The 26,188-nt window shown below is 50.4% G+C and overlaps 1 protein-coding gene across 1 annotated transcript; it reads left to right on the top strand.

Moving 5' to 3' along the window:
• The first annotated feature begins 597 nt into the window (after positions 1 to 597).
• On the top strand, positions 598 to 12,117 carry HYOU1 (hypoxia up-regulated 1). The gene is given in 27 exon segments (XM_070426202.1): positions 598 to 689; positions 691 to 717; positions 1,583 to 1,674; positions 1,885 to 1,978; positions 2,160 to 2,238; positions 2,388 to 2,542; positions 2,622 to 2,698; positions 3,000 to 3,181; positions 3,639 to 3,754; positions 4,817 to 5,009; positions 5,218 to 5,352; positions 5,511 to 5,593; positions 5,686 to 5,818; positions 5,991 to 6,178; positions 6,379 to 6,517; positions 7,006 to 7,066; positions 7,242 to 7,321; positions 7,681 to 7,866; positions 7,992 to 8,164; positions 8,289 to 8,376; positions 8,484 to 8,606; positions 8,747 to 8,880; positions 9,021 to 9,105; positions 9,963 to 10,203; positions 10,293 to 10,340; positions 10,576 to 10,629; positions 10,754 to 12,117. Coding segments are annotated over 27 exon segments (3,120 nt in total). The 3' UTR covers positions 10,816 to 12,117.
• The last annotated feature ends 14,071 nt before the right edge of the window (positions 12,118 to 26,188 follow it).

Here is a 26,188-nt window from a genome sequence, read left to right as displayed (position 1 = left end):
CTGCTTTAATGAACAAGATTCAAGGGAACAGAAACAGGAGGGGCACACACGCTCCGCCAACAGAGCCTCACAAAGAAGAGGTATGTGGTGTTGGGATATTCTTTCTCTTACAACATGGGGCTTAGGCTAAATTCTGCCGCTAATGCGGGTGCGATCTCCGACCCCCCGCGCACATATCTTTGGGTGTTTCTGCTCCCCCCTCGGTGACACAAAGGGGGCTGACGAGGGGCTGAACCCAAGCGCAGCCGCTCTGATTTCTACCCCAAACCCAGGGCAGCTCCATACCAACCGGCGGCGAGCGCCCCTTCGGCGAGGCTAAGAACAGAGGCCGGCCAGTCCCACCCGGCGCCAGGGATGCCCCGGTGACCGGAAGAAGAGCGCCCACTCGCCAGGCCCCGTCACTCCCCACTCGGCAGCCAGGCACCCACGCGCGGATGGAGAGGTCCCGCGAGCACACGGGCGGGCGCCTGGCCCGTGACGTCGGCCGGCACGTGGCTCTGCCCTGGGCCGCCGCGGCGGACCAGGAGGGGCGGCGGCGGAGGGGCGGGCAAAGGACGTGGCCCAATGGAGGGGAGGGGCGGGCCTAGACGTGGCCCAATGGGAGCGCGCGGCGGGCGGTGGGGGCGGGGCCCGGCGCGCGGCGCAGGGCGGCGCGGCGGCGGCTCCAATGAGCGTGCGCCGCGTCCGGGCAGCTGGTGCGCGAGACGCCGCGGAGAGGTCGGTGGCTAATGTAACAGTTTGCAAACCGAGGGGAGTCGTGAAGGGCGCGGGTTGGGGCGCGCTGCCGGCCTCGTGGTTGCGCCCGCGCCGCGTTTGTCCCAGAGCTGGGCCCGCTGGAGCGGAGGCCGAGGTAGAGGTGGCGGTGGCGGTGGGGTGGGAGGCAGCGCGAGTGGGTCGGGAGTGGGAGCGAGGGCCGCACGGACACTGGGGCGCTTGGCCCCCACGGCTTGGTCCTGGGGCGCCCCCACGCCCTAGGGGTGGGCAGGGACCGGTTCCCGGCGCGGGGAGCCGCCGCCTTGGCCGGGTGAGGCTTAGGTGGACTTCGGGCTCGCCGGACTCGCTGAGCGAGGCACCTGACGTCCCCGCACAGCGTCCATGGCGGCGGCGGGCTGGGGCGCGACCCGAAGGGATGCCGAGGAGTAGGCAGGCCCTCGAGCATCCCGGCCTCCCTCAGCGTCACCGCCTCTCCGTTCCCTCCAGGCCCGGCCTGGCGTTCCGTCCGGCGGGGAGCTCCAGTGTGGGAAGGCGCCGGTGCGGGAGGTGGTGGAGCCGGGGGCGGGGACCTCTGGCCACAGCCCAGGTGTCAGACAGCAGGACCCGTGCAGCGGGGCCGCCGCTGCTGCCTGTGCAGTAGGAAGGGTCTGGGCCCCGTGTCCTGTCCTTGCTGGTTCACCTGGGGCTTTGGGCCCTTCCGGGCGTGATGGGCGGCTTAGTCCTCATCAGGGGGGAGAGGAGGGCATGCAGGCTGCTCTGCCCCGGGTGCGAATGGAGTGGGTATGAACCTTAAAGCGTCTCTGGGGATGAGGTTCTGTCTCCTTCGCTCAGAGCATCCAGTTACAAGCGTTGTTTTTCTACTCCCCAGGGGCAGAATGGCAGCCACGGGCAGGACGCAGAGGAGGCGAGCTGGTTGGGCCTTGATGGCTCTGCTCTTGGCGGACCTGTTGGCACTGAGTGGTGTGTACCCGGCAGCGGGATGGAAGGAGGAATAGATGAGTGAAGGGTGAATGAGACATGGTGGGAAGGGCCGATGAGGACCCAGGCCTTTCCTTTATGTCTTTTACTATCTCACCTTCTCCTTGGAAAAGTGTGCGCTTTGATGAGAGGCGCCTCAGGAAGTGGGGGGGCGGGGAGAGGGACTAACTGACAAATGGATTTCCCCTTCAGACATGCTGGCAGTGATGTCAGTGGACCTGGGCAGCGAGTCCATGAAGGTGGCCATCGTCAAACCTGGAGTTCCCATGGAAATTGTCCTGAACAAGTGAGGGCAGCCCCAGTGCCTCGGGGGTGGGGGAGGTGGGGGTGTGGGGAGTGTGGGCTCTAAGCTGCTGTGTTCTTCGAAGTGCCCACAGCAGACTTAAGTGTGTGAGTGCTTGTGTGTTGTTGAGGCTCCTGGGGCCACACCCTGCTAAGGGAACCTGGGCCCAATGTCTGTTCCTCAGAGAATCCCGGAGGAAAACCCCAGTGACTGTGACCCTGAAGGAAAATGAAAGATTCTTTGGAGACAGTGCAGCAAGCATGGTGAGCTGGCAGCCCACTCCCTTCCCAGAAGTGGTGAGCAGAGGGGAGGAGGTGACAGACCAAGGCCATTCCCTTATCAACTCTGCTGTCAGAGGGAGGTGATGGTGGGCTTGGAGCCTAATGCTCTGCTCCTTTTTACTTCCTCTCAGGCCATCAAGAATCCAAAGGCTACGCTGCGTTACTTCCAGCAGCTCCTGGGGAAGCAGGAGGATAACCCCCATGTGGCCCTTTACAGAGAGCGGTTCCCAGAGCATGAGCTGGGCTTCGACCCGCAGAGGCAGACTGTGCGCTTCCAAATCAGCCCGTGAGTGCTCTGCTGGAGAAGCGGCCTTCCCTTCGTGCCTGGCTGTCCTCGCCTCTAACTCCCTCCCTCCCTCCCCCAGGCAGCTGCAGTTCTCGCCTGAGGAGGTACTGGGCATGGTTCTCAATTACTCCCGTTCCCTGGCTGAAGACTTTGCAGGTGAGCAGCCAAGATGAGGCCAATGGTGGCCAGGTTCCCTAGGGTCTCAGATGGGGACCATTTTGTCTCCCAGGGAACATTTGGCTCTGTCTGAAGACATTTTTGGTTACCCAACTGGGGAGCTGCCACTAGCAGTGAGTGATTCGAGGCCAGGGATCCCGCCAAACACCCTACAATGCACAAGACAGCCCCCACCACAAAGAATTATCCGTCCAGTCCAACATGTCAGTCGTTCCAAGACTGGACAACCCTCGCCTAAGGGACGAAGCTGGTGGGAACCTTGCTCTGTTGCCCTCTGTAGAGCAGCCCATCAAGGATGCAGTGATCACCGTGCCAGCCTTCTTCAATCAGGCCGAGCGCCGAGCTGTGCTGCAAGCTGCTCGCATGGCTGGCCTCAAAGTGCTGCAGCTCATCAATGACAACACTGCCACCGCCCTCAGCTACGGTGTCTTCCGTCGGAAAGACATCAACACCACTGCCCAGGTGAGCCAGGGAGGAACTTCTGACCAGACTGCAGGGTGACTTGCTCTGAGGATGGAGGCCACATCTTGCATTTGTTAGCACAGACCTACTCTGCTCAGCCCCTGTTGGAGCCATTGGGTTTTTATTTTTCCATTAAAAAAAATATATATATATTTTTATTAATTTCAGAGAGGAAGGAAGAGGGACAGAGAGATACAAACATCAATGATGATAGAGAATCATTGATTGGTTGCCTCCTGCACACCGTAAGCTAGGGATAGAGCCCACGACCCGGGCATGCGCCCTGACTGGGAGTCGAACCGTGACCTCCTGGTTCATAGGTCGACGGCTCAACCAGAGCCACCCCAGCCGGATGGAGCCATTGGGCTTTTAGCTGAGTTGGTGCAGCCCCATGGAAGCAGGCAGCACCCTGGAGTTGGGTAAAGTTCCTGTGACGATTGATTTGATGTCTCTGTAGAACATCATGTTTTATGACATGGGCTCAGGCAGCACTGTGTGCACCATCGTGACCTACCAGACAGTGAAGACTAAGGAGGCGGGGACGCAGCCACAGCTCCAGATCCAGGGAGTCGGGTAGGTGGGCTCTGGGAGGAAGGCTGCTTGCTGAGAGACCCTCAGGTCGGGGGGTCTGCTTGGAGGGGCAGTTGCCTCACTTTCCTGCTCCTTGCAGGAATGCTGTCTGGTTACAGTGTTGTCAGTCATTGTAGGGTACTTCTGCCAAAAAGCACGGGAGGATGGAGGCAGGGAGGACAGTTTGGGAAGGTTGAAAGGCAGGGAACCTACTGACTTCTAAGAAGACACAAGGCTGTAGACCATATGTAGGATGTCAGATTCAGTCTACTCACTGTCTTACCATTCCAGTTTACTTAAATAACTTACCACTGTCATTACCTTATTTCTTGAACCCATCCTTTTCCGTCCATCTCTACTACTACCATCCTAGTTCAGGCTACCATCACCTCTAACTTGGAGCATTCCAAAGACCTTCCAGTGTGGGCTCCTTCAGTTCTTCCTCCACATTGTAGCTAGAGGGCTCTTTCCAAAAGGCCAACCTGATTATAACACGTTGCTTCAAAACCCCTTCAGTGGCTTCAACCTTTACCTGGGCTTCTAAGGCTGTGCCAGCGCGCTTGTCTCTAAACCCGAGCCTCTTGCTCTTGGAGCTTCCGCCATACTTGCCCTCGCTGGGAATTGACCATGCTCTCAGGGTCTTTCCCAGGCCGTTTCCTGTCTAGAATGCCTTTCCTCTTCACTAGTTAACTGAACCATCCTTCAGGTTTCAGCTTAAGCTCACTTCTTCACAGAACTTTCCCCAACATCTCGAAATAGCTGAACTTGCTCATTATAGATTCTAACAGCGTTGTCTGCCTCTCCTTTAAAACACGTGGAATGATGAAAATTTCACATTTATTTGATTGCTAGATTGTATACTCCTTGTCTGCAGGAACCCTATCTTTCTTCTCACAATTACATCCCCTGAGACAAATACATAGTTGATGCCTCATAAATGCAGTTGAATGAATGGGCGGGTGAACTGTCACTGAGGTGTCTCCTGTGGGAGAGTCAGGTCCCTGTGTAGGTGAAGGGGTCCTTGGGGGGCTGCTCCTACTTGCTCCTGTTGCCTTTCCTGAGCAGGTTTGACCGCACTCTGGGAGGCTTGGAGATGGAGCTCCGGCTGCGTGAGCACCTGGCTGGGCTCTTCAATGAGCAGCGCAAGGGCCAGAGCGTAAAGGACGTGAGGGAGAACCCCCGTGCCATGGCCAAGCTGCTGCGTGAGGCTAATCGAGTCAAAACTGTCCTGAGTGCCAACGCTGACCACATGGCACAGGTGCCCACATGTCGCTGGTTGAGGGCAATATTCTTCACTCAGAGGGTGGAAGACCCACTACCTAGCACCAGGCTACTTGTGCCTGGCATGGCCCAGCCCTTCTCCCCATGTCTCCTGCCATCCTTGGGAAGTCCCGTTCCCTGATTCCTGCCTGCCCGCCCAGGAAGTGGGGCCTGGGTGAGAACTCTGACATGCCTGTCCTCTCCAGATTGAGGGCCTCATGGATGACGTGGACTTCAAGGCAAAGGTGACTAGAGCGGAGTTCGAAGAGCTGTGTGCAGACTTATTTGAGCGGGTGCCTGGGCCTGTGCAGCAGGCCCTCCAGAGTGCCAAAATGAACTTGGTGAGTGGGGCATGGGAGGCGGGCCTGGGGCAGGAGGCAGGTGGGATAGTGGTGATTAGGTGGTGGGAGGAGGGAGCAGGAACATTAGAGGCAGAGTCAGTGCTGAGGAGGGAGTCCGTTACTTGCTATCCCATCTCACATTCTTTCTCCCTCTGCAGGATGAGATTGAGCAGGTGATCCTGGTGGGTGGGGCCACTCGGGTCCCCAAAGTTCAGGAGGTGCTGCTGAAGGCTGTGGGCAAGTGAGTCTGGGGCTAGGACTGCAGGGCTGAGAGGAGGGAGGCCAGGCTGGGAGCTACAGAATAGACGGTCCTGATGCTCGGGACTTCGACAGGGAGGAGCTGGGGAAGAACATCAATGCAGACGAAGCAGCCGCCATGGGGGCTGTGTACCAGGCAGCCGCGCTCAGCAAAGCCTTCAAGGTGAAGCCGTTCATAGTCCGAGATGCGGTGATCTACCCTATCCTGGTGAGTTAGCCTGTGTGCTTGGCGGCAAGTCCCCTTCCCCTCTCCACGTGTGATCTCCCCTTCTGCCCACTCTAGTCTGTTTCTTTGTTTTTCTGCCAGCCGCTGTTTCTCACCCACCCTTATCCCCAAACTTCTTGGCTTCTCCCTTGTGCCCCCTCTGCTTGCTGTGTAGGTTGAGTTCACGAGGGAGGTGGACGAGGAGGCTGGCATTCGCAGCCTGAAGCACAACAAGCGTGTTCTTTTCTCCCGGATGGGGCCCTACCCTCAACGAAAAGTTATCACCTTTAACCGCTACAGCCATGATTTCAACTTCCACATCAACTATGGTGACCTGGGCTTCCTGGGGCCTGAGGATCTTCGGTGAGGGGCTGGGGCAGGGCAGGATGGAGCTGGTGCGGGGGGAGGACTGGGGGCCTACAGGGCTAGCCCAGGGTTGGGGTTGGGGTAAGCATCTTCTCTAGAGGGTGCTGCCTTTCTCCTGAGTGTGTCCTAGGGGAGGGCCTCAGCATCCTGTGCCAGGCTGGGTGGGTTCCCCTGAACTGCTCTTTTCTCCCAACCAGGGTGTTTGGCTCCCAGAATCTGACCACAGTGAAGCTCAAAGGTGTGGGCGAGAGCTTCAGGAAGTACCCCAACCATGAGTCCAAGGGCATCAAGGCTCACTTCAATCTGGATGAGAGTGGCGTGCTCAGCTTGGACAGGGTGCGCGCAGGGGTGCCGGAGAGGCCCAGCCCCCCAGCCTTTCTAGAATATGAGAAACAAGAAGGGTTCGGAGTGGATGAGTCTTGGCTTTAAATGAAGTTAACCAGGCAGGGATGTGGTGTAGCCTTTCTTATAGCCTGTAAATGCTTATGGGCATTGTAAATGTCAGGGTCTGTACAATAGCCGAGAAACCCAGTTTTGAAGAACAGTTCTGAGGGCTAAGATCTTTCTGAGCATACATAGTGTGGAAACAATGGCCATTCTGTTGTCCAGCGGAGAAGTGCAGGCTCGGGGCAAAAAGGGACCTGTGTTCAGAGGACCCATAATCCAAGTGGGGCCGGGGGCTTGATCCAAGAGCCCTTAGAAGAAGGTCGGTAGGAGAATAAGCCAGCACAGCTACGAGTCATAGATGTGCATCACAGACCTACCAAGGCAGGAGGTTCGTGGCAAAAACACATGTGTTTCTTCCTGTTGAACCCTCTTTTCAGGTGGAGTCTGTGTTTGAGACACTGGTGGAAGACAGCCCAGAAGAAGAATCGACTCTGACCAGTGAGATGCGTGTGTGCGAGTGTGTATGTGTGTGTGTGGGGGGGGGGGGGGGGGGGCGGGAGGGGGAGGAGATACTTGTGTGCATGTTGGGGAGCTGAGCACGCCTTGCCTTTGAGTGAGGAGGCAGGGTCACTGCTGGGGTCCCCTTTGAGTCCTTGGGCTTTCTTACCCCTAGAACTTGGCAACACCATCTCCAGCCTGTTTGGAGGAAGCACCACAGCAGATACCAAGGAGAATGGTACCAGCACCATTCAGGTAAGCCCAGAATGGAGCAAGGAGAGCCTGGGAGCTGGTATGTGGGACAGGGAGTAGGTGGGTGTTCTAACTGCCTAGTGTGATAGCTCTCCCTCTCCTTAGCCCATGACCAGTAAGCATATCCTACTCTGCATTCTGAGTTGTCTCTGTGCTCAAGGTCTCAGCCCACTTCCCTCATCTCCAGACCCTCTCGTCTGACCAGGTGGCTGCAGTTGAAGCAGCGCAGTGCCTGTCTCCCTGCAGTTGTCCTGTCTGTCTTCACACTGAGAGCTCTTCAGAGCCACGGGGCCTGGCATTGGGAAGCTGATCTTTCTCCCTAGGTCCTGACTGTCCTCTGTGGCTTGTGATTTTTTTTCCAGGAGGAAGAGGAAAGCCTTGCTGAGGGGAGCAAGGATGAGCCTGGAGAGCAAGCGGAGCACCGGGAGGAAGGAGAGCCCCCAGTGGAGGACACCTCTCTGCCCCCACCCCCTGAGCCTAAGGGCAGTGTGGCCTCTGAGGGAGAAAAGGCTACAGACAAAGAAAATGGGGACAAGTCTGAGGCCCAGGTAAGCTCCAGGCTGGACCCAGAGGCGAAGGGAGCAGATCTCTGCCTGTTTCTCTTCCCCTGGATTCCTGGCTGTGGAGATAGAAGGGTCTGAGCTTGTCTTGACATCTTCATCTTTCTCCACAGAAGCCAAGTGACAAGGGGGAAGCGAGGTCTGAGGGTGTCCCTCCAGCCCCAGGGGAGGAAAAGAAGCAGAAGCCTTCCCGGAAGCAGAGGATGGTCGAGGAGGTCGGGGTGGAGCTGGTTGTACTGGACCTACCTGACTTGTCCGAGGACGAGCTGGCCCACTCGGCACAGAAGTAAGTCAAGACTGAGTGTGTGTTTGTGGGTGTAGGTGTGTGCCTTCGGAGGTGGGCAGGATGCACAGTGGTGCCTCCGGTGTGCATGCCTCTCCCCCTGCCTATCTCTCCATTTGTCCCGCAGACTTCAAGACCTGACAGCCCGAGATCTAGAGAAGCAGGAGCGGGAGCAAGCTGCCAACAGCTTGGAAGCCTTCATCTTTGAGACCCAGGTTGGTAGGGTGGGAGTCACGCTTGCCCTGGGTCCTGTGTCTGGGAGGGTCTGACTCAGCCTCCCCCTCTGTTGGCTGCACGTTTGCCCTTGGGTGCACCTCCCCAGGACAAGCTACACCAGTCCGAGTACCAGGAAGTGTCTACCGAGCAGCAGCGTGAGGAGATCTCCGGGAGACTCAGTGCCGCTTCCACTTGGCTGGAGGATGAGGGCTTTGGGGCCACCACAGTGGTGAGGGGTCTCCCAGGGCACGGTGGGTGGATGGGAGTCTCCTTCCAGGGTCGGAGGAGGTCAGAAGAGCCGGGGAATGAGGCCACACGGAAGGTTGTGGGGCTGGCTTCAGGGCTATCCTTTCAACCCCTTTCCATCAGATGTTGAAGGAGAAGCTGGCCGAGCTGAGGAAGCTGTGCCAAGGGTTGTTTTTTCGGGTGGAAGAGCGTAAGAAGTGGCCTGAACGGCTGTCTGCCCTTGATAATCTCCTCAACCATTCCAGCATGTTCCTCAAGTGAGCAGCTCCTTCGCCCTTTCTTCCTTATTCAGTCCTGCCACGCCCACTGACCTTGTTCCCATCAATTTCCCATGACCCACGCCCACTCCCCAGGCCCCACTTCCTCCTGAGCTGATTGTCTCTCCTCTGGCTTCCAGAGGGGCCCGGCTTATCCCAGAGATGGACCAGATCTTCACTGAGGTGGAGATGACAACCTTAGAGAGAGTCATCAATGAGACCTGGGTAATCCCTGTGTAAACACTTAACTGGGTACTCACCTGGCAAAGCGTGCCGTCCTGGGCAGCATGGGGGTGCGGAGAAGTGGAGGCTCGGCAGGCCTCTGCCCCCAGCTTAGCAGCCAGTTGGGAAGGCAAAGATGTTGCATTTGAGACCATGTCTGATTGTCCTAAACGAGGGTTAGAGCCAGGAGTGGTCAAACTGGAGGAGCAACAGGGCCCATTCCTGGGAGGTTAGAGAAGGATTGCTTGAGGAGCTAGGGCATGAGCTGGACTCCAAGAGTGGCCCGGGGTTTGGATAGGTGAGAAGGATTTGTCATGTGAAGAAACTTTTGGGTGTGTGGGGACATTTTTTGAACCAGAGCCCAGAAGTGAAGAGACGAGAAGGGAATAATCAGCCCTAGCTGGTTTGGCGCACAGTCGGTCTGTGGGCTAAAGGGTCCCAGATTCCATTCTGGTCAAGGGCACATGCCTGGGTTATGGTGCTTGGTCCCCAGTAGGGGGCATGCAGGAGGCAGCTGATCAATGATTCTCGCTCATCATTGATGTCCCTATCTCTCCCTCTCCCTTCCTCTCTGAAATCAATAAAAAATAATATCTTTTTTAAAAGAGAAGGGAACAATCAAGTGGTTCAGCTGGAATTACAAAGCAATAGGATATGAGACAGAAATGTGTAGTGTGAGACTCCCTTGTGGAGAGCCTTGAATGCCATTCTAAGGAGTCTGCTTACCCCTGTGGGGCTGATGACCAAAGGTGGCAGAGTGATGAGGTCCAAGGGAAGAACCTGAGGCAGTTGTGGGTCATCTGGGACAGATGTCTGCTATCTCCATTGTTAGCTCTGAGCTGTGCTGGCCTCATCCACAGGCCTGGAAGAATGCAACGCTGGCCGAGCAGGCCAAGCTGCCCACCACAGAGAAGCCAGTGTTGCTCTCCAAAGACATTGAAGCCAAGATGATGGCCCTGGACCGTGAGGTGCAGTATCTGCTCAACAAGGCCAAGTTTGCCAAGCCCCGGCCCAAGCCCAAGGATAAGAATGAAACCCGGGCAGAACCTCCACTCAATGCCAGTGCCATTGACCAGGGGGAGAGGGTCATCCACCCACCAGGTGAGGCAGGGTACCTGGCTCCAGGTGCTGCTGGGCAGAAGAAAGCCTTTCCCTCTGGAATCACATTTTTACTCTTGGTTTTCCTTCAGGCCAGACTGAAGATGCAAAGCCCATTTCAGAACCTGAGAAAGAGACTCGTGAGTTGGGGAAACTGGGAATATGGACATCGCTTAGTCTAGGGGTTGGCAAACGGGCAGGCACAGCCTGGTTTTGGACAGCCATGAGGTTATTAAAAAAAAAAATGCAGAGACTGAGTGTGGCCTACAAATCCTACAATATGTACTCTCTGCTCTTTACAGAAAAAGTTGGCCAACCACTGCTTTAGCCCTTTCTTTCTTTCTGCAGACACTAAACTGTTCCTTCCCTTAGCAGGCGGATCTGAGCCGGCAGACATGGGGCCTCTGGAGTTGGAAGGCTCTGGAGCAGGTGAGGATGGAGTGGGAGGTGCCAGGAAGCCGGGTAGGGTCTGGGGGAAATATCTGCACAGAACTGGGGCCAGTGACCTCTACTTCATCTGCTGCTGTTCCTTTGTCTCCCCAACTCCCAACAGAATCTGAACAGAAGCAGCAGCCTACAGGACAGAGGCCAGCTCTGAAGAATGATGAACTATAACCCCCACCTTCCAGTTCCACATTCCTTCCCATCCCCTTCTCCTACCACTATTTATTAAACATCTCGGGTTGGGGGAGGGCTTAGTCCTGTCCTCAGAGGCTTAAGTTCCTTTCTTGCACCTGTGACTGGAGGTGTAGATACGAGGAAGGAAGAGACATCTATCTCACCAGTTTCTTCCAGAGTAGTTCTGTGGTTACAGTTGAAATTGTTCTGTTCCCCAGTCTTATCCCCTGGTTCTGTATCTACCCGGGCCCCAAATTGGGAAAAGTCACTATTCTATCTTAAATCTTTGTGGGTAGGTAAGAGAATGGTCGTCAGTGTTGGCAGACCTGGTAGGGGAAGGAAGGATGTCCTTGGTTATTAGAGTCCCCCGTCTTCTGTCGTCACCCCTGCTCTCCTTCCCCTTCCACACGCAATCCAGGTCACACAGCAGCCAGTGTCTGCAGAGCCTTGGTTCCCAAGTTTGCTCTCTGAGTGCCTGTTCATGCTCTTTTCTCCTCTCCGCCCTTCTCTTTCCCTAAACCTCCATGCTCACTGGCTCCTCTTCCTCGGGTTTCCTTGGCTTGCAGTTGTAAGTTGGGCAGCCTCCTGCCCAAAGCCCTTCCGTCTGGACTTGCTGAAATAAATCTAAGTCAATTCTCCCGCACGCACAACGCCTAGTGGCCAGCGTAGACGGAGAAAGGGAAGGGAATCCAGCCACTTCTCCAGGACAGCCCTGTGAAAGCCCTGTAGCTCCCACCTGTGGACTCGGCCAGGAATGCCAGCATCCTTCAAGCACTGTCAGTCTGCCTCTTCGAACTAGCCTGGTACTCCATATCCCTTGACTATGTCCTCCCCTTTCTCCTCTGCCCTCCCAGCCTTTCCCTCACCCCCTGACCCCTTGGGCTGACCAAAGTGTGCTTTCTACTGTGAGTCCCTATCCCAAGACCTAGGGAAGGAGAGAACATGGTGTGAATGTAAAAATGCCACCTCTCTGAGGCAGGCCTGCGGGTGAAGGGAGAGGCTAGGATGGGGGCCCTTTACCCACTAGGCTGATGTTGGGAGCCTGGCTTCCAGTGTTCTGTCTGTAGCAGGAGCCAGGGCCGCCACCTCAGTTCCTAGATCGAGGGGAGCCTGGTTGTGTGTCCCCCCACCCCCTTTTTTTTGCCACATTGGCAGAAATGAAACCTAAGGGTCCCACCCTGTCCTGTGTGTTTGAGTTCTTTCAATAGCAGTTGAGGCTGGTTGGGCGGATTTGAGTCAAATTGTACTTTTGCTCCATTGTTAATTGAGAAACTTTCAATAAAATATTATTTTCTACAATTTTTGTGCTGTGGTTTTTAAAACTTTATTTACTGAATATAAATAATGGATATTATAGAAAATTTGGAAGTTAGAAGCTTCAATAATAAATTAAAATTATCACTAAAACATTAACATTTTGGACTTCGTGGAGATCATATATAAGTTCTTTTTGGAAGACAAAATTGGGGTTTTATTTGTCTCCTGACATTTGGACCACTTTTTTTAAAAAATAAATCTTTATTGTTCAGATTATTACACTTGTTCCCCCTTTTAACCCCATAGCTCCCCTCCACCCAGTTCCCACCCCACCCTCTGCCCTTACACCCCCCCCCCCCCCCCCCGCACCGTCCTCATCCATAGGCGTACGCTTTTTGTTGTGGGGTCAAAGGTCATACACATGGAAAATGTAGCTATTTCCATCCGAGACATGTCCCTGTGTTTGGAAAGGTCTCTCACAACTTGTTCACGCTCTACTCAGAAAGAGTACGGAGCCACGTAACGGCTTTTTAAAATAATGGGTCCTCTTATGTTTAAAATGAGGATTTTGCTACCAAAAGTGAGGAGAAAGCAACACTACAGCTGTTCTCACCCCTCTCACCCTTCGGGTGATAGTTGTGCGTGGGGCTGCGTGCTGGTTCTCGGGCCGGCTTCCCAGGGACCGTCGCAGCCTCGCAGGGGCCGTTGCAGCCTCACGCAGCCTCATAGGGGCCGTCGTAGCCTCGCAGGGGGCGCTGCATCCCACGTTGGGGGTGAAGGTGCGAGACAGAAGCTCCTCTCGCTGTCTCTCCTGCTGCTCCCTTGCGTATCGCCGATGCTGTAAGTCTCTGAGAGCAGTCTGCAGGTGCTAGACATCATACTTTAACTGGTCAACACGAAGTTTGGCATTCTGTCTTTTGTTGGGCGGCTCCTTGCTGGACAAAATCTCCAGGTGTTCTTGCTGGCTGAATATCTGGTATGCTTGCTTGGATTTCATTTTCTACTAAGTGCACAGACTGCTTGTCTGCCTTCTCCCGGCGTCCCATGTGAGACTGGATCTGATGAACCTGCTTGTTCGTTTGCTGGTACAGCGGTTCCATGTCACCGGCCCAGCCGGGTCCGGCTCCGGCTTCCTCCGAACCTGATTCTGCTTCTTGAGTGTGTCCCTTATGGATGCGAGGAGTTGAAATCTGCAGTTTGTTGGGTTGGGCTGCAAAAGCGCAGGTGGTTCCTTTTGTGCCACTGCCATAGCTTGGGTGGGGATGTAAATTGAGTAGGGCGGGGTCTCAGGTAATCACCAGGGTGGAGCAAACAGCAATGGCGTCTCCACGACTCCTCACCTCTCTGCAACTCCGCGTCTCCGAGTGCATCCCCGAGTGCCGGGCGAGCAGCTCCGCGAGAAAGCCACCCTTGCTCTCCAACCCGCTGCAAGGCTGTCCCACCTCTCCCCGTAGGGGTCTGGGACCTCAGAATCCTGCCCCAAATAAGCTCAGTGGATTCGAGAGTTTGAAACCCCTTTCGATTGAAAAAAACCACACATCCAATTGCAGCCCGCCTGGCGCACAACTCCGTACCTCTGTTCTTGGCGCCTCTGCATATCCTACTCAGTTTCAATGCTCTTCTTTCTTTCCTTCCAGTTGTAGAACTTCCACTGGGCCAGCTTTCCCATGGTTCTGAATGATAGCTGTTTTGTCTTATAGTTGGTAGTTTCAATGTTGTTGTGGGAGGCAGCACGCACAGGTCTATACCTTACGCTGCCATCTTGGTTCTCTCTGGACCACTATTTTATTTTTAATATATATATTTATTGATTTCAGAGAGGAAGGGAGAGGGAAATAGGAACATCAATGATGAGAATCATTGATCGGCTGCCTCCTGCACGCCCCCTACTGGGGATCGAGCCCACAACTCAGGTGTGTGCCGTTGATTGGAATCAAACCCAGAACCCTTCAGTCCACAAGGCAAAGCTCTTACCAACTGAGCCAAACCGGCAAGGGTCACTTTTATTTTTTAGGTAACTTCCATTTTAAAAATAACTGCATTTTACAAATCAAGAATTCATAGCGATTCAGTAATTTGTCCAAGGAATTAGGGGTGTTAGTGCCTCACCTAGGTTTGAACTTAATTCTGAGCTATTAGTTCTTGCTGTTACTACTCTGACACAGAATGTTGACACAAGATTTCCCATTCACAGCACAATTAATTTGGATTGTCCATCAGTTGTGATGGAGTCTATTTTACCAAAGGAAGATCACTCCAGTCAGTCATTTGCATGTTTAAGCAGTTGAATAATGACTATTAAGGTTATAATTTTCTCTAAAGGTTGAACAGGTCAGAAAAGTTTTGAACCTAAACATTTTTTTTAATATATATTTTTATTTCAGAGAAGAAGGGAGAGGGAGAGAGAGAGAAGCATAAATGATGAGAGGGAGTCATTGATTGGATGCCTTCTGCATGCCTCCTATAGGGGGTTGAGCCCACAACCCGGGCATGTGCCCTTGACCGGAATCGAACCCAGGACCTTTCAGTCCGCAGGCCAACACTCTATCCACTGAGCCAAACTGACTAGGGCCTACAAATCTTTTTAATAGACTGTTTTTTAGGTTCACAGCTAAATTGAGCAGATAGCACAGAGAGTTTGCATGTACAGAGTTAGGAAAAGGTTTACAGTTGTGAGCACAAGAGTTTGTTCTTATATTATTTATTGTATTTACGTTTTTTTAATTGATTTCAGAGAAGGGAAGGAAGAGAGGGATAGAAACATCAATGATGAGAGAATCATTGATCAGCTGCCTCCTGCACGCCCCCTACTGGGGACCAAGCTGCAACCTGGGCATGTCCCCTGACTGGGAATCAAACCAGGAACTCCTAGGTCTACTGGGGGATGCCAACCACCAATCCACATCAGCCAGGGCAATAATCATAGTAAATTTCATTTTTAAATACATGTTTTAACTGGGTATTTTTAGAGAGAGAGGAAAGGAGAGGGAGAGAGGGATAGAAACATCAATGTTGAGAGAGAATCATTGATCAGTTGCCTCCTGCATGCCCCCTACTGGGGATTCAGCCCCAAACCCAGGCATGTACTCTCACCAGGAATTGAACCAGTGACCTCTTGGTTCATGGGTCAATGCTCTACCACTGAGTCACACAACTGGGCATCATAGTGGATTCTTTTTTTCTTTTTAATCCTCACCTGAGGTTATTTTTCCATTGATTTTTTAGGACGTGGGCCAGGGAGGAGCCTGCAACCAAGGTACATATCCTTGACCAGAATCGAACCCGGGACCCTTTGGTCCACAGGCTGACACTATCCACTGAGCCAAATTGGCTAAGGCATCATAGTGGATTCTTACGCACGGTCTCCACATATGAGGTGTGCCAGCTGGATGCCATTTGGCATAACTGTTACACGTTTGGCACGACACAGGCTGGTGTCTTCAAAAAGGCCACCCAGATAGGCCTCCTGCACCTGCGAAAAGCTGCCCTCTGGAAGCACAGATCTGTTTGAAGTCCTGAGCGATTTATCACACCAGATACTGGAAGGGAAGTTTGCGAATCAGAAGTTCAGTGGACTTCTGATAACGTCTAATTTCAGGGAGTGCTGAGGTTCCAGGCCTGTAAACATGAGGTTTCTTCACCCCTCCAGTAGAGGGCGCATTCTGGGAGCAGCTTTGTACCACCAATTGATTTGTCTGAAATCTGCTTTCTCAGAGCCATGGTATAAAGATTTCTTTAGCCCTAGCTGGTTTGGCTCAGTGGGTAAAGTGTTGGCCTGTGGACTGAAGGGTCCCAGATTCCATTCCCGGTCAGGGCACATGCCTGGGTTGTGGTGCTCAATGCCTGGTGCGGAGTGTGCAAGAGGGAGCCGATCAAAGATTCTCTCTCATCATTGATGTTTCTATCTCTCTCTCCCTCTCCCTTCCTCTCTGAAATCAATAAAAATATATTTAAAAAATAAAGATCTTCTTAGTTATCCACCTTCTCCTTGGGGGATGAACTTGAAGAGCAATGAGCAGTGCTGGTGTTAGAGAGGGATGGCAGTGCTGTAGCTTTTCAGTCTGTCTTTGATATACTGTATTGTAGTTTGTTTATATTTCATTGAATTATCTCCATAAGCTAAAAAGACTAAGGTCTTTTTTAAATTTTAATTTATTGATTTTAGAAAGAGGAAGAATATCATCTATAATTTTCCTTCTGAATTATTATTCTAGTGGCCTGGTGCACGGATTCGTGCACACTGAAAGGAAATTAACTAGAAGAAATATTTTAATATCGCTATTCGCCCTTTCTCTATAATAGAAGTGTCAGAGATGAAAGAAAATTAGTAAAATATATATGAAAATAATATATAAATTGATTAATAAATAAACAACAACATGATATAACAAAGACATATAACAACAAAAACATGTTATAAAAAAAACACTGATTAAAACAATGACTGATAAATTGATTAACCTTATTCTAATATCTCCCTGTATACCACATTAAGAGTAAAAACACTTTCAGAGTGCTTGACTAATTTCCCTTGTGATGAAGCATTTACAACTTTTTTTTAAATTTCTTTATTGGTTAAGGTATTACAAATGTGTCCTCATCCCCCCATTAACCCCAAACCTCCCCCCCGCCCAACTCATGCTCTCATCCCCCTGTTGTCCATGTCCATTGGTTTGGCTTATATGCATGCATACAAGTCCTTTGGTTGATCTCTTCCCCTTACCCCGACCCTCCCCTACTTTCCCTCTGGGGATTGATAGTCTGATCACTGTTTATCTGTCTTTAGATCTGTCCCTGTTCATCAGTCTATGTAGTTCTCTATATTCCACAAATGAGTGAGATCATGTGGTATTTATCTTTCTCTGACTGGCTAATTTCACTTAGCATAATGCTCTCCAGTTGAAGCATTTACAACTTTAACTTTAACATCACACGCTGTTCGAACTCGAGAGAAAGCAACTAACTGACCATATCTGAAAACGGGTTCAGGTAGGAATATTCCTACTCTGTCTAGAGCAGTGGTTCTCAACCTTCCTAGTGCCGTGACCCTTTAATACAGTTCCTCATGTTGTGGTGACCCCCAATTTCATTGTTACAAATTGAACATAATTAAAGCATAGTGATTAATCACAAAAACAATATGTAATATAATTATATAATATGTATATATAATATGTGTTTTCTGATGGTCTTAGGCGACCCCTGTGGAAGGGTCGTTCGACCCCCAAAGAGGTTGCGACCCACAGGTTGAGAACCGCTGGTCTAGAGTTTGTCCTTGTGATTTATTAATAGTCATCACAAATGCTGGCATCACAGGAAACTGTCTTCGAATTAATTTAAATGGAAGGCCAGTGTCAGATGGGGACAAATCAATTCTTGGAATCAGAACAACTTCTCTTTCTGCAGGTCCTGTTAATACTTCAGCTTCGATAATACTAGGTTGCAAACTTTTGATAATAAATCTAGTACCATTACAAAGACCCCATTTACTATTAAGATTTCTCAGCTGCATGATGATTGCACCTACTTTCAATTTTAATTTATGACATGTCATTCCCAAAGGAGTAATACTATTAAGAAATTCGATGGGAAAATTTTCCTTTTTGGCATCATCTGTTGAATAGATGGAATCATCACTCAAATAGGTGTGAAAATTTCCATCAAGTATATCCAAAATTTCTTCATTTAGTTTATAAACATGCTCATTTTTAGGACAAAGAATCGCACATCATGGCCATACTTCGTTACAATTGCCATAGCATCCTGATATCACTGCTGCATATTTCTGGGACTACCCTCAAAAGATGACGTAAGTATTATCATTTTACCAATTGACACATTGTCATTTTCAGATCTAGATGTGAGATAATCCATCAAGCCACTGTATTTTTCAACTCTCAACTTAGATTGCTTTGCTTTAATAAAATTTATCCTATTTGGCTTTCATTTTTGAATATGAATCAACAATATGCTGTTGAGTTAATTTTCCTCATTTAAAATAGGATTGAACGTATCCTAGATGGGTTAGATGAAATCCATAATACTGCATTTGTGTGACTCGCATACTTACATTTCGTTTGGTGCTGGGGTCCAGCCCCAGTGGTCCAGGAGTTCCCAAAGGTGTGGACGGAGTCGGTGAAGAATGTTTTACACGGAGACAGCGTTCAGAACTCTCTAGCTCTCTTTAGTCTCCGTGGATCTTCCTGTGCCTGGCTGAGGCCACAGAGAAAGATCCTGAGGCAAACTGAGCCTTTATTTTTATAGTCAGAGGTAAACAAGGTAGTGGTTACCAAAGTTACACTGTTCTTGTGAGTTTCACTTGTTTACACTGTTCTTGTGAGTTTCACTTGTTTTTGTTCTTGTTGCACTTCCCTCAGCCCATTAGCTTCCCAGGTAAGATCTAGGGAGCGTTATAAGGTCAAGCCTAATTATGCTTAAGAGGACTGTGCCCTCTAAGCTGGGACTTGTTTGTGACTTTGCCAACAGGTCAGTCCGAGGCTTAACCCTATAGAAGCTCCCCACAGTCTGGTATTATTGTCAATTACACTGTCGTCTCTGAGTCTTAATGCAATATCCGTTCCCCAGCCTTTTTCACCATGTGGAAAAAGAATAGGATACATCATTGCATCTAATGTTGGAAACAGGATACTGATTTGTTTCATTTTAGTGGCATTCGGATTATTCAGATCTGGTTTACAATGAATGAACAAGTCCCTTTCAAAAGGGGTGTCAGCAACAGCTTTATATGCATTGTGCATGTGTGTCAACGTTTATTTTTAAATTGCCAGTGCACGGCATATGTACCGGATGGTTGGTCAGATGGTCGTATGGTCAGATAGACATATGGTCAGTCACTTAGCCTTTTATATATATAGATTAGGGGCCTGGTGCACAAAATTCGTGCACTGGGGGGGGGGGGGGTTCCCCTCAGCCCAGCCCGTCCCCTCTCACATACTGGGAGCCCTCAGGGGATGTCCCTTGGGGAGCGGGCCTAAGCTGCAGTCTGGCCTCCCTTTGTGGGAGGAGACCGGGTTGGTCAGGGGAAGGCACCAGCCCCATCACCCCACTGCCAGTCACTGCAGCCACCAAGGTGTTTTCATCAACATGGACTCCAGTCCCTTCACCATGAAAAAATGACAACTTTCTTTAGGCATTTTCAAGATGTGTCTTTCTTTCATAGGATATGACATTTCTTTCTTTCTTTCTTTCTTTCTTTTTTTTTTTTAACCTCACCTGAGGATATGTTTCCATTGATTTTTGGAGAATGTGGAAGAGAAAGGGAAAGACAGAGAGAAACATCAAAGTGAGAGGAACACTTTGATTGGTTGCCTCCTGCATGAGCCCTGACCTGGGCCCCAGCCAGGGAGGAGCCTGCAACCTAGGTACATGCCCTTGGTCAGAATTGAACCCAGACCCTGCGTTCGGCAGGCTGAGGCATTATCCACTGAGCCAAACCAGCTAGGGCAGGATATGACATTTCTTAGCCCTCCAGCAACGGACCTTCCTTTTTTTTCTCCAGGAGTGTGGTGGAAAAACCCTAGATCACCTTTTTGGATTCTTATTACCCAAGTTACTAAGAATATTACCAGTGGCATACAGGGAGCTTAGCCAATGAGCAGTCAGAAAAGGTGTTTCCTCTGTAATTCACACCGGTCGCCAGCTCGGCCCCTGCCCAGGCCTAAAGCCTCGGGGTCTGGGCAGGGGCCCCCTCAGCTCTGATTGCAGGCTCGGCCCTGGCTCAGGCCCTTCCTACGCTGCTCAGGGCCCACACGGGGCCTACCTCGAAGTGACCTGGGTGCCGATGATGTTCCCGGGACCCAGGCTGCTGGGCGCCTATGTATGCAAATTAACCGCCATCTTTGTTGGGTTAATTTGCATGCTAATCTGATTGGCTGGTAGGTGTAGTGGAGTGACACCAATTTGCATCATGGGATAGCATGGGACCAATCCTCTTCCAGAAATGAATAATCTGAGCTTGGGGATTCTGCAGTACCAAACACTGTGTCTTCGCCAGACCCAGACGGTCCCCGGAATAACCTGGGGAATGATGAAGCTGATGACAGAGGCTGAGCAATTATTGGAGCCTACTCACACTCCACACATCTCAAATAACTAACCATTGCTCTTTTGTTTTTCTTATAGTCTGTAAAATTGGAACTGGTGCAGTAAATGCACTTTGTGGACCCTGACATTCCAAAGCAAAAAGTTCCTCACCTCCCTCTGTCTTCTACATTAACCGTTTGAGTCCCATTGCGCTGCTTGGTATTTCTCGACATAAAATAAAACAAGCGCTATCACGCTGTTTGGGTCTTTTCGTACTCATTTAGAGAAAGCGCGGTTGCGCTGTTTGGGATTCTTCAACAGTGTTTTTTTAATACCCTCTGGGACTCAAACGAATCGTATGTTTTCTCGACATAAAATCTCAGCAGCGTGATCAAGCTGCTTGGGACTCAAATGGTTAAGCAAAACAAAAAAGGGGGATATGTTGGGGAGCACATGAGACTTGGTTAGAAAGTTTGTTTATCAGCATTCTGAATTAGGGGAGTGCCGAAAGCAATGCCCCTAATTATTCCTTGACCTTTCCAAACAAGTCTGTGCATGTGCAGACCCCTGGGTGTTCACTGGAATGCATATGCTTAATCTTTGGGTGTCCTTGCTTAAAGGACCCTACAAATACATGTGTCCTCCCAATATTACTTACCTTACTGATTGTATCTAAAAGATGAACTTTATCTCAAACTGCTGCTACAATAAAAGCCTATCGAGAGGGCAATTGGGGCTGTCTGATTCATTTAGCCAGGCAATCCCTTAGCCCTCTCTTTCACAGCAAATGTTATGTCAGAATAATACATTCATCTGTCACTCAGGGTCTGTTGGTCAGCCCCGGCACACCGGCCAGGCTAGTTTTATTTTTTGAGAAACCTCCATAATCCTATCTAATAAAGAGGTAATATGCAAACTGACCATCACTCCAACACACAAGATGTGGTCAAAGATGGCCATCCCCATGTGGACACAAGATGGCCACCACAAGATGGCCAGCAGGAAGGGCAGTTGTGGGCCATCAGGCCTGCAGGGGAGGGCAGTTGAGGGGGACCAGGCCTGCAGGGGAGGGCAGTTGTGGGGAACCAGGCCTGCAGGGGAGGGCAGTTAGGGGCAACCAGGTTGGCAGGGGAGGGCAGGTAGGGGTGACCAGGCCGACAGGGGAGGGCAGTTAGGGGAAACCAGGCCGGCAGGGGAGGGCAAGTAGGGGCAACCAGGCCTGCAAGGGAGGGCAGTTGGGGGCAACCAGGCCTGCAGGGGAGAGCAGTTGGAGGTGACCAGGCTGGCAGGGAAGGGCAGTTAGGGGCAATCGGGCTGGCAGGGGAGTAGTTAGGCATCAATCAGGTTGGCAGGGGAGTGGTTAGGGGGTGATCAGGCTGGCAGGCAAAAGCGGTTAGGGGCAATCAGGCAGGCAGGCAGGCGAGCAGTTGGGAGGCAGCAGTCCTGAATTGTGAGAGGGATGTCCCAGATTGGAGAGGGTGCAGGCTGGGTTGAGGGACACCTCATGTACCAGTGAAATTCATGCACCGGGCCTCTAGTGTTTTTCATAATGGCTGTACCGATCTATATTTCCACTGTCATGTAAATGTGCAAGCATTCCCTTTGCTCCACATCCTCATCGATATATATATTTTAATATACTTTTATTGATTTCATTGAGGAAGTGAGAGGGAGAGATAGAAACATTAATGATGAGAGAATCATTGATCAGCCAATTTGAGCCCGCAACCTGGGCATGTAGCCTGACCAGGAATCAAATGTGACCTCCTGGTTTACAGGTCAGTGCTTAACTACTGAGCCAGACAGGTTGGGATTCACTGATACTTTTTGATAACAGACATCCTGAGAGGTGTGAGGTGATATCTTGTTTGTTTTTTTTTTTATTGTTGTTACTCCTCACCCAATATTTTCCCCCATTGATTTTTAGAGGGAATGGAATGGAGGGGGAAAGACAGATAGAAACATTGATGTGAGAGAGACACATGGATTGGTTACCTCCCGCAGGCACCCCGACCTGGGCTGGGAATGGAGTCTGTAACCAAGGCACGTGCCCATGACCAAAATCAAACCCAGAACCCTTCAGTCCACAGGCCGGTGCTTTATCCATTGAGCAAAACTGGCCAGGATGAGGAACCAAGATGGCAGCATAAAGTATAAACCTGTACATGCTGCCCCCCACAACCACATTAAAACTACAACTAAAAGACAAAACAGCTATCATCCAGAGACATGGCAAAGCTGGCCGAGTGGAAGTTCTACAACTAGAAGGAAAGAAAAAAGTGCATTGAGACTGGGTAGGAGGTGCAGAGGCGCCAAGAGCAGAGGTACAGAGGCAAGAGCGAGGTGGGCTGCACCTGGGTGCGCAGTTTTTTTCAATCGGAAGGGGATACAAGCTCTCGAATGCACTGACTCATTTACTGCGAGACTCTGGGGACCCAGACTCCTACAGGGAGAAATTGGACTGTCTTGCAGCGGGCCGGAAAGCAAGGGTGGCTTTCTCACAGAGCTGCTCGCAGGGATCGTTGTTGCTGTGGAGGCGCGGGACTCGGGGGTGCAGAGGTACTGGGGGACGCAGAGACGTGCGAGGAGTTGCGGAGATGGCTGACGACAGCCATTGCTGTTTGCTCCGCCCTGGTGATTCTCTGAGACCCTGCCCCACTCAATTTACAACCCCACCCAAGCAGGGCAAAGGAACCGCCTACGCTTTTGCAGCCTAACCTAAAAAACTGCAGGTGGGTCAGAGAGCTCCAAAACTTCCAAACCCCAAACAAAGAGGAGAAATCTGCTGATATCACTGTAGCTCCTGCTGGGTGGACTCACACAGTAGTTGACTTGGAGATCCAGGAGCCAGGGTACCCAGTGGTCAGATACCAGATTTCAGCTCCTCACATCCATAAGGGACACACTCAAGAGGCAGACTCAGTGAGCACCAAAGCCCCACTGAAGCAAGTCCTACCCCATAAGGGTGTCTCCAGCATAGCAGTTCTTCCACTATAGACACAGCGGGTCCTCACAGTCAGCCAAAATGCAGAGACAAAGAAACATGTTACAAATGAAAGAAATGGAGGAAAGCAAACTACTGGACATAGAGTTAAAAACCACAGTGATACGGTCACTCAAGAATCTTCTACAAACCTCCGAGGAACTTAGTGAGACCTTCAAGGATCTTAATGAGAATGCCAAAAAAATGGAAAAGGACCAGTCAGAAATTAAACATACACTGACTGAATTTAAGAATAATATACAGAGATCCAACAGCAGACTAGAGGATCCCAAGAATCAAGTCAAAGATTTGAAATATGAAGAAGCAAAAAACACTCATCCTGAAAAGCAAAAAGAAAAAAGAATCCAAAAATATGAAGATAGTGTAAGGAGCCTCTGGGACAACTTCAAACGTACCAACATCGGAATTATGAGGGTGCCAGAAGAAGAGAGAGAGCAAGATAATGAAAGCCTATTAGAAGAAATCACGGCAGAAAACTTCCCCTACCTGATGAAAGAAATAGACTTAAAAGTCCAGGAAGCGAAGAGAACCCCAAATAAGAGGAATCCAAAGAGGACCACACCAAGACATATCATAATTAAAATGCCAAGGGCTAAAGACAAAGAGAGAATCTTAAAAGCAGCAAGAGAAAAACAGTTAGTTACCTACAAGGGAGTACCCATACGACTGTCAGCTGATTTCTCAACAGAAACCATGCAGGCCAGAAGGGAGTGGCAAGAAATATTCAAAGTGATGAATAGCAAGAACCTACAACCAAGATTACTCTACCCAGCAAAGCTATCATGTAGAATTGAAGGTCAGAGAAAGAGCTTCACAGACAAGAAAAAGCTAAAGGGCTTCATCACCGCCAAACCAGGATGATATGAAATGCTGAAGGATATTCTTTAAGAAGAGAAAGAAGAAGAAAAAGGTAAAGATAAAAATTATGAACAACAAAGTGACAACAAATAAATATCTATCAACAAGTGAATCTAAAAATTAAGTCAGAATAAACTGGTGAATATAATAGAAGCAGGGGCATAGAAAGGGAGTGGACTGACAATTCTCGGGGGGGAGGGGGTGGGAGGTGCGGGAAGAGATTGGACAAAAATCTTACACCTATGCATGAGGACAGTGGCGGGGGGCGGGGAGGGTGTAGGGCATGGGGTGGGATGGGAACCAGGTGGAGGGGAGCTATGGGGCGGGGGGAAAGAGGAACATCTGTAATAATCTGAACAATAAAGATTTATTTTTTTAAAAACTGGCCAGGGCAAGACATTTATTATTATTATTATTATTATTATTATTATTATTATTATTTTAAATATATATATATCTTTAATATATTTTATTGATTTTTTTACAGAGAGGAAGGGAGAGGGATAGAGAGTTAGAAACACCAATGAGAGAGAAACATCGATCAGCTGCCTCCTGCACACCTCCCACTGGGGATGTGCCCGCAACCAAGGTACATGCCCTTGACTGGAATCGAACCCGGGACCCTTCAGTCCGCAGGCTGACGTTCTATCCACTGAGCCAAACTGGTTAGGGCTATTTTAAATATATTTTTATCGATTTCAGAGAAGAAGGGAGAGAGAGAGATAGAAACATCAATAATGAGAATCATTGATCAGCTGCTTCCTGCACGCCCCCTACTGGGAATCAAGCCTGCAACCCAGGCATGTGCCCTTGACCGGAATCAAACCTGGGACCCTTCAGTTCCCAGGTGGACGCTCTATCCACTGAGCCAAACCAGCTAGAGCTGTTTTTCTTTTTAAGAAAATTTATCTTTATTGTTGAAAGTGGTAATACCAAAAAAAAAAAAAAGAAAGAAAGAAAGTAGTAATACCGATGTGCCCTTCCCCTCCCCACATTGACTCGCTCCACCCTGACCCTACCCTTCAATTTGTTTCATCAGTGTTTTGTAGTTTTTAGTGTACAGACCTTTCACCTACTTGGTTATTGTTAAATAGATTATTTTCTTAATTTCTTTTTCACAGCTTGCCTAGTGGTCCTGGCAGATCTGTCTCTTGCTTCATGCTTCAACAGTGTTTGGACAGAGAAGACCTGGGGACTCTCCATCTTCCAACCTTCTCTCCAGTTGCAACCTCCTGGAACTCTTCTCAGCTATCCCCTTACTCTGGGATGAGACAAATCCATTTTGTGTTGTGTGTTTAGCCCCTTATTGCTGACCAACCCTGAGCCCTCAGATTCATCACAGTTATTTCCCTGAGATGAAGAATGTTGTCAATTGCCTGATCAACCTGCATCCCCTGGCCTCCAAGGCCGCCTTCTTTCTCTTGGCTTCTATTTCCATGGCAGTGGTGTGACTTTGGAGGATTTGGGCCACCTCTGCGAGTTGACCAAGAAGAAGTAAAAGGGCTCTGAGCATCTCTAGAAGAAGGAGAACCAGCCTGGTGGCCATGCTTTCTTCCAGGGCTTACAGAAGCTGTCCCAAGATGAATGGGGTAGAATCCACCAGGCCATGGGAGCTGCCATGGCTCTACAGGACAACCTGAACCAGGCCCTTTGGGTCTTCATGCCCTGGATTCTGCCTTCATAGACCCCATCTTTATGGCTTCCTAGAGAGCCACTTCCTAGATGAGGAGGTGAAAGTCAAGAGGATAGGCAATTACCTGCCTAAACTCCCCAGGCTGGTTGTCCCTCACTCTGGGATGGGTGAGTGTCTCTTCAAAAAGGCTTACTCTCAAGTACTACAAGGAGCCTCCAGAGCCCACCAGCCTTTGAGGGGCCCATCGGCATCCCCTGTGTTGGGACTTCTTTCTCAGCCTCTCCCAGCAGCTATGAGGCAGCTTTTAAAAATATATATTTTTTTATTGATTTCAGAGAGAAAGAGATAGAAATATCAATGATGAGAGAGAATCAGTGATAGGCTGCTTCCTGCACGCCCCACACTGGTGATGGAGCCCGCAATCCTGGCATGTGTCCTGACCGGGAATTGAACCTTGACCTCCTGGTTCATAGGTTGACACTCAACCACTGAGCCATGCCAGCCAGGCTTAGGCAGTTTTTTAAGCACTCTGGAGCTGTCTCCCAAGCCATGGACCAAGTAGAAACAATAAAGCT

The sequence above is a fragment of the Myotis yumanensis genome, unplaced genomic scaffold (genome assembly GCF_028538775.1).
Source record: "Myotis yumanensis isolate MYYU_CA2020_CCGP unplaced genomic scaffold, mMyoYum1.0.hap1 SCAF_10, whole genome shotgun sequence".
Taxonomy (NCBI): domain Eukaryota; kingdom Metazoa; phylum Chordata; class Mammalia; order Chiroptera; family Vespertilionidae; genus Myotis; species Myotis yumanensis.
This window is presented reverse-complemented; position numbering and strand designations above follow the sequence as displayed.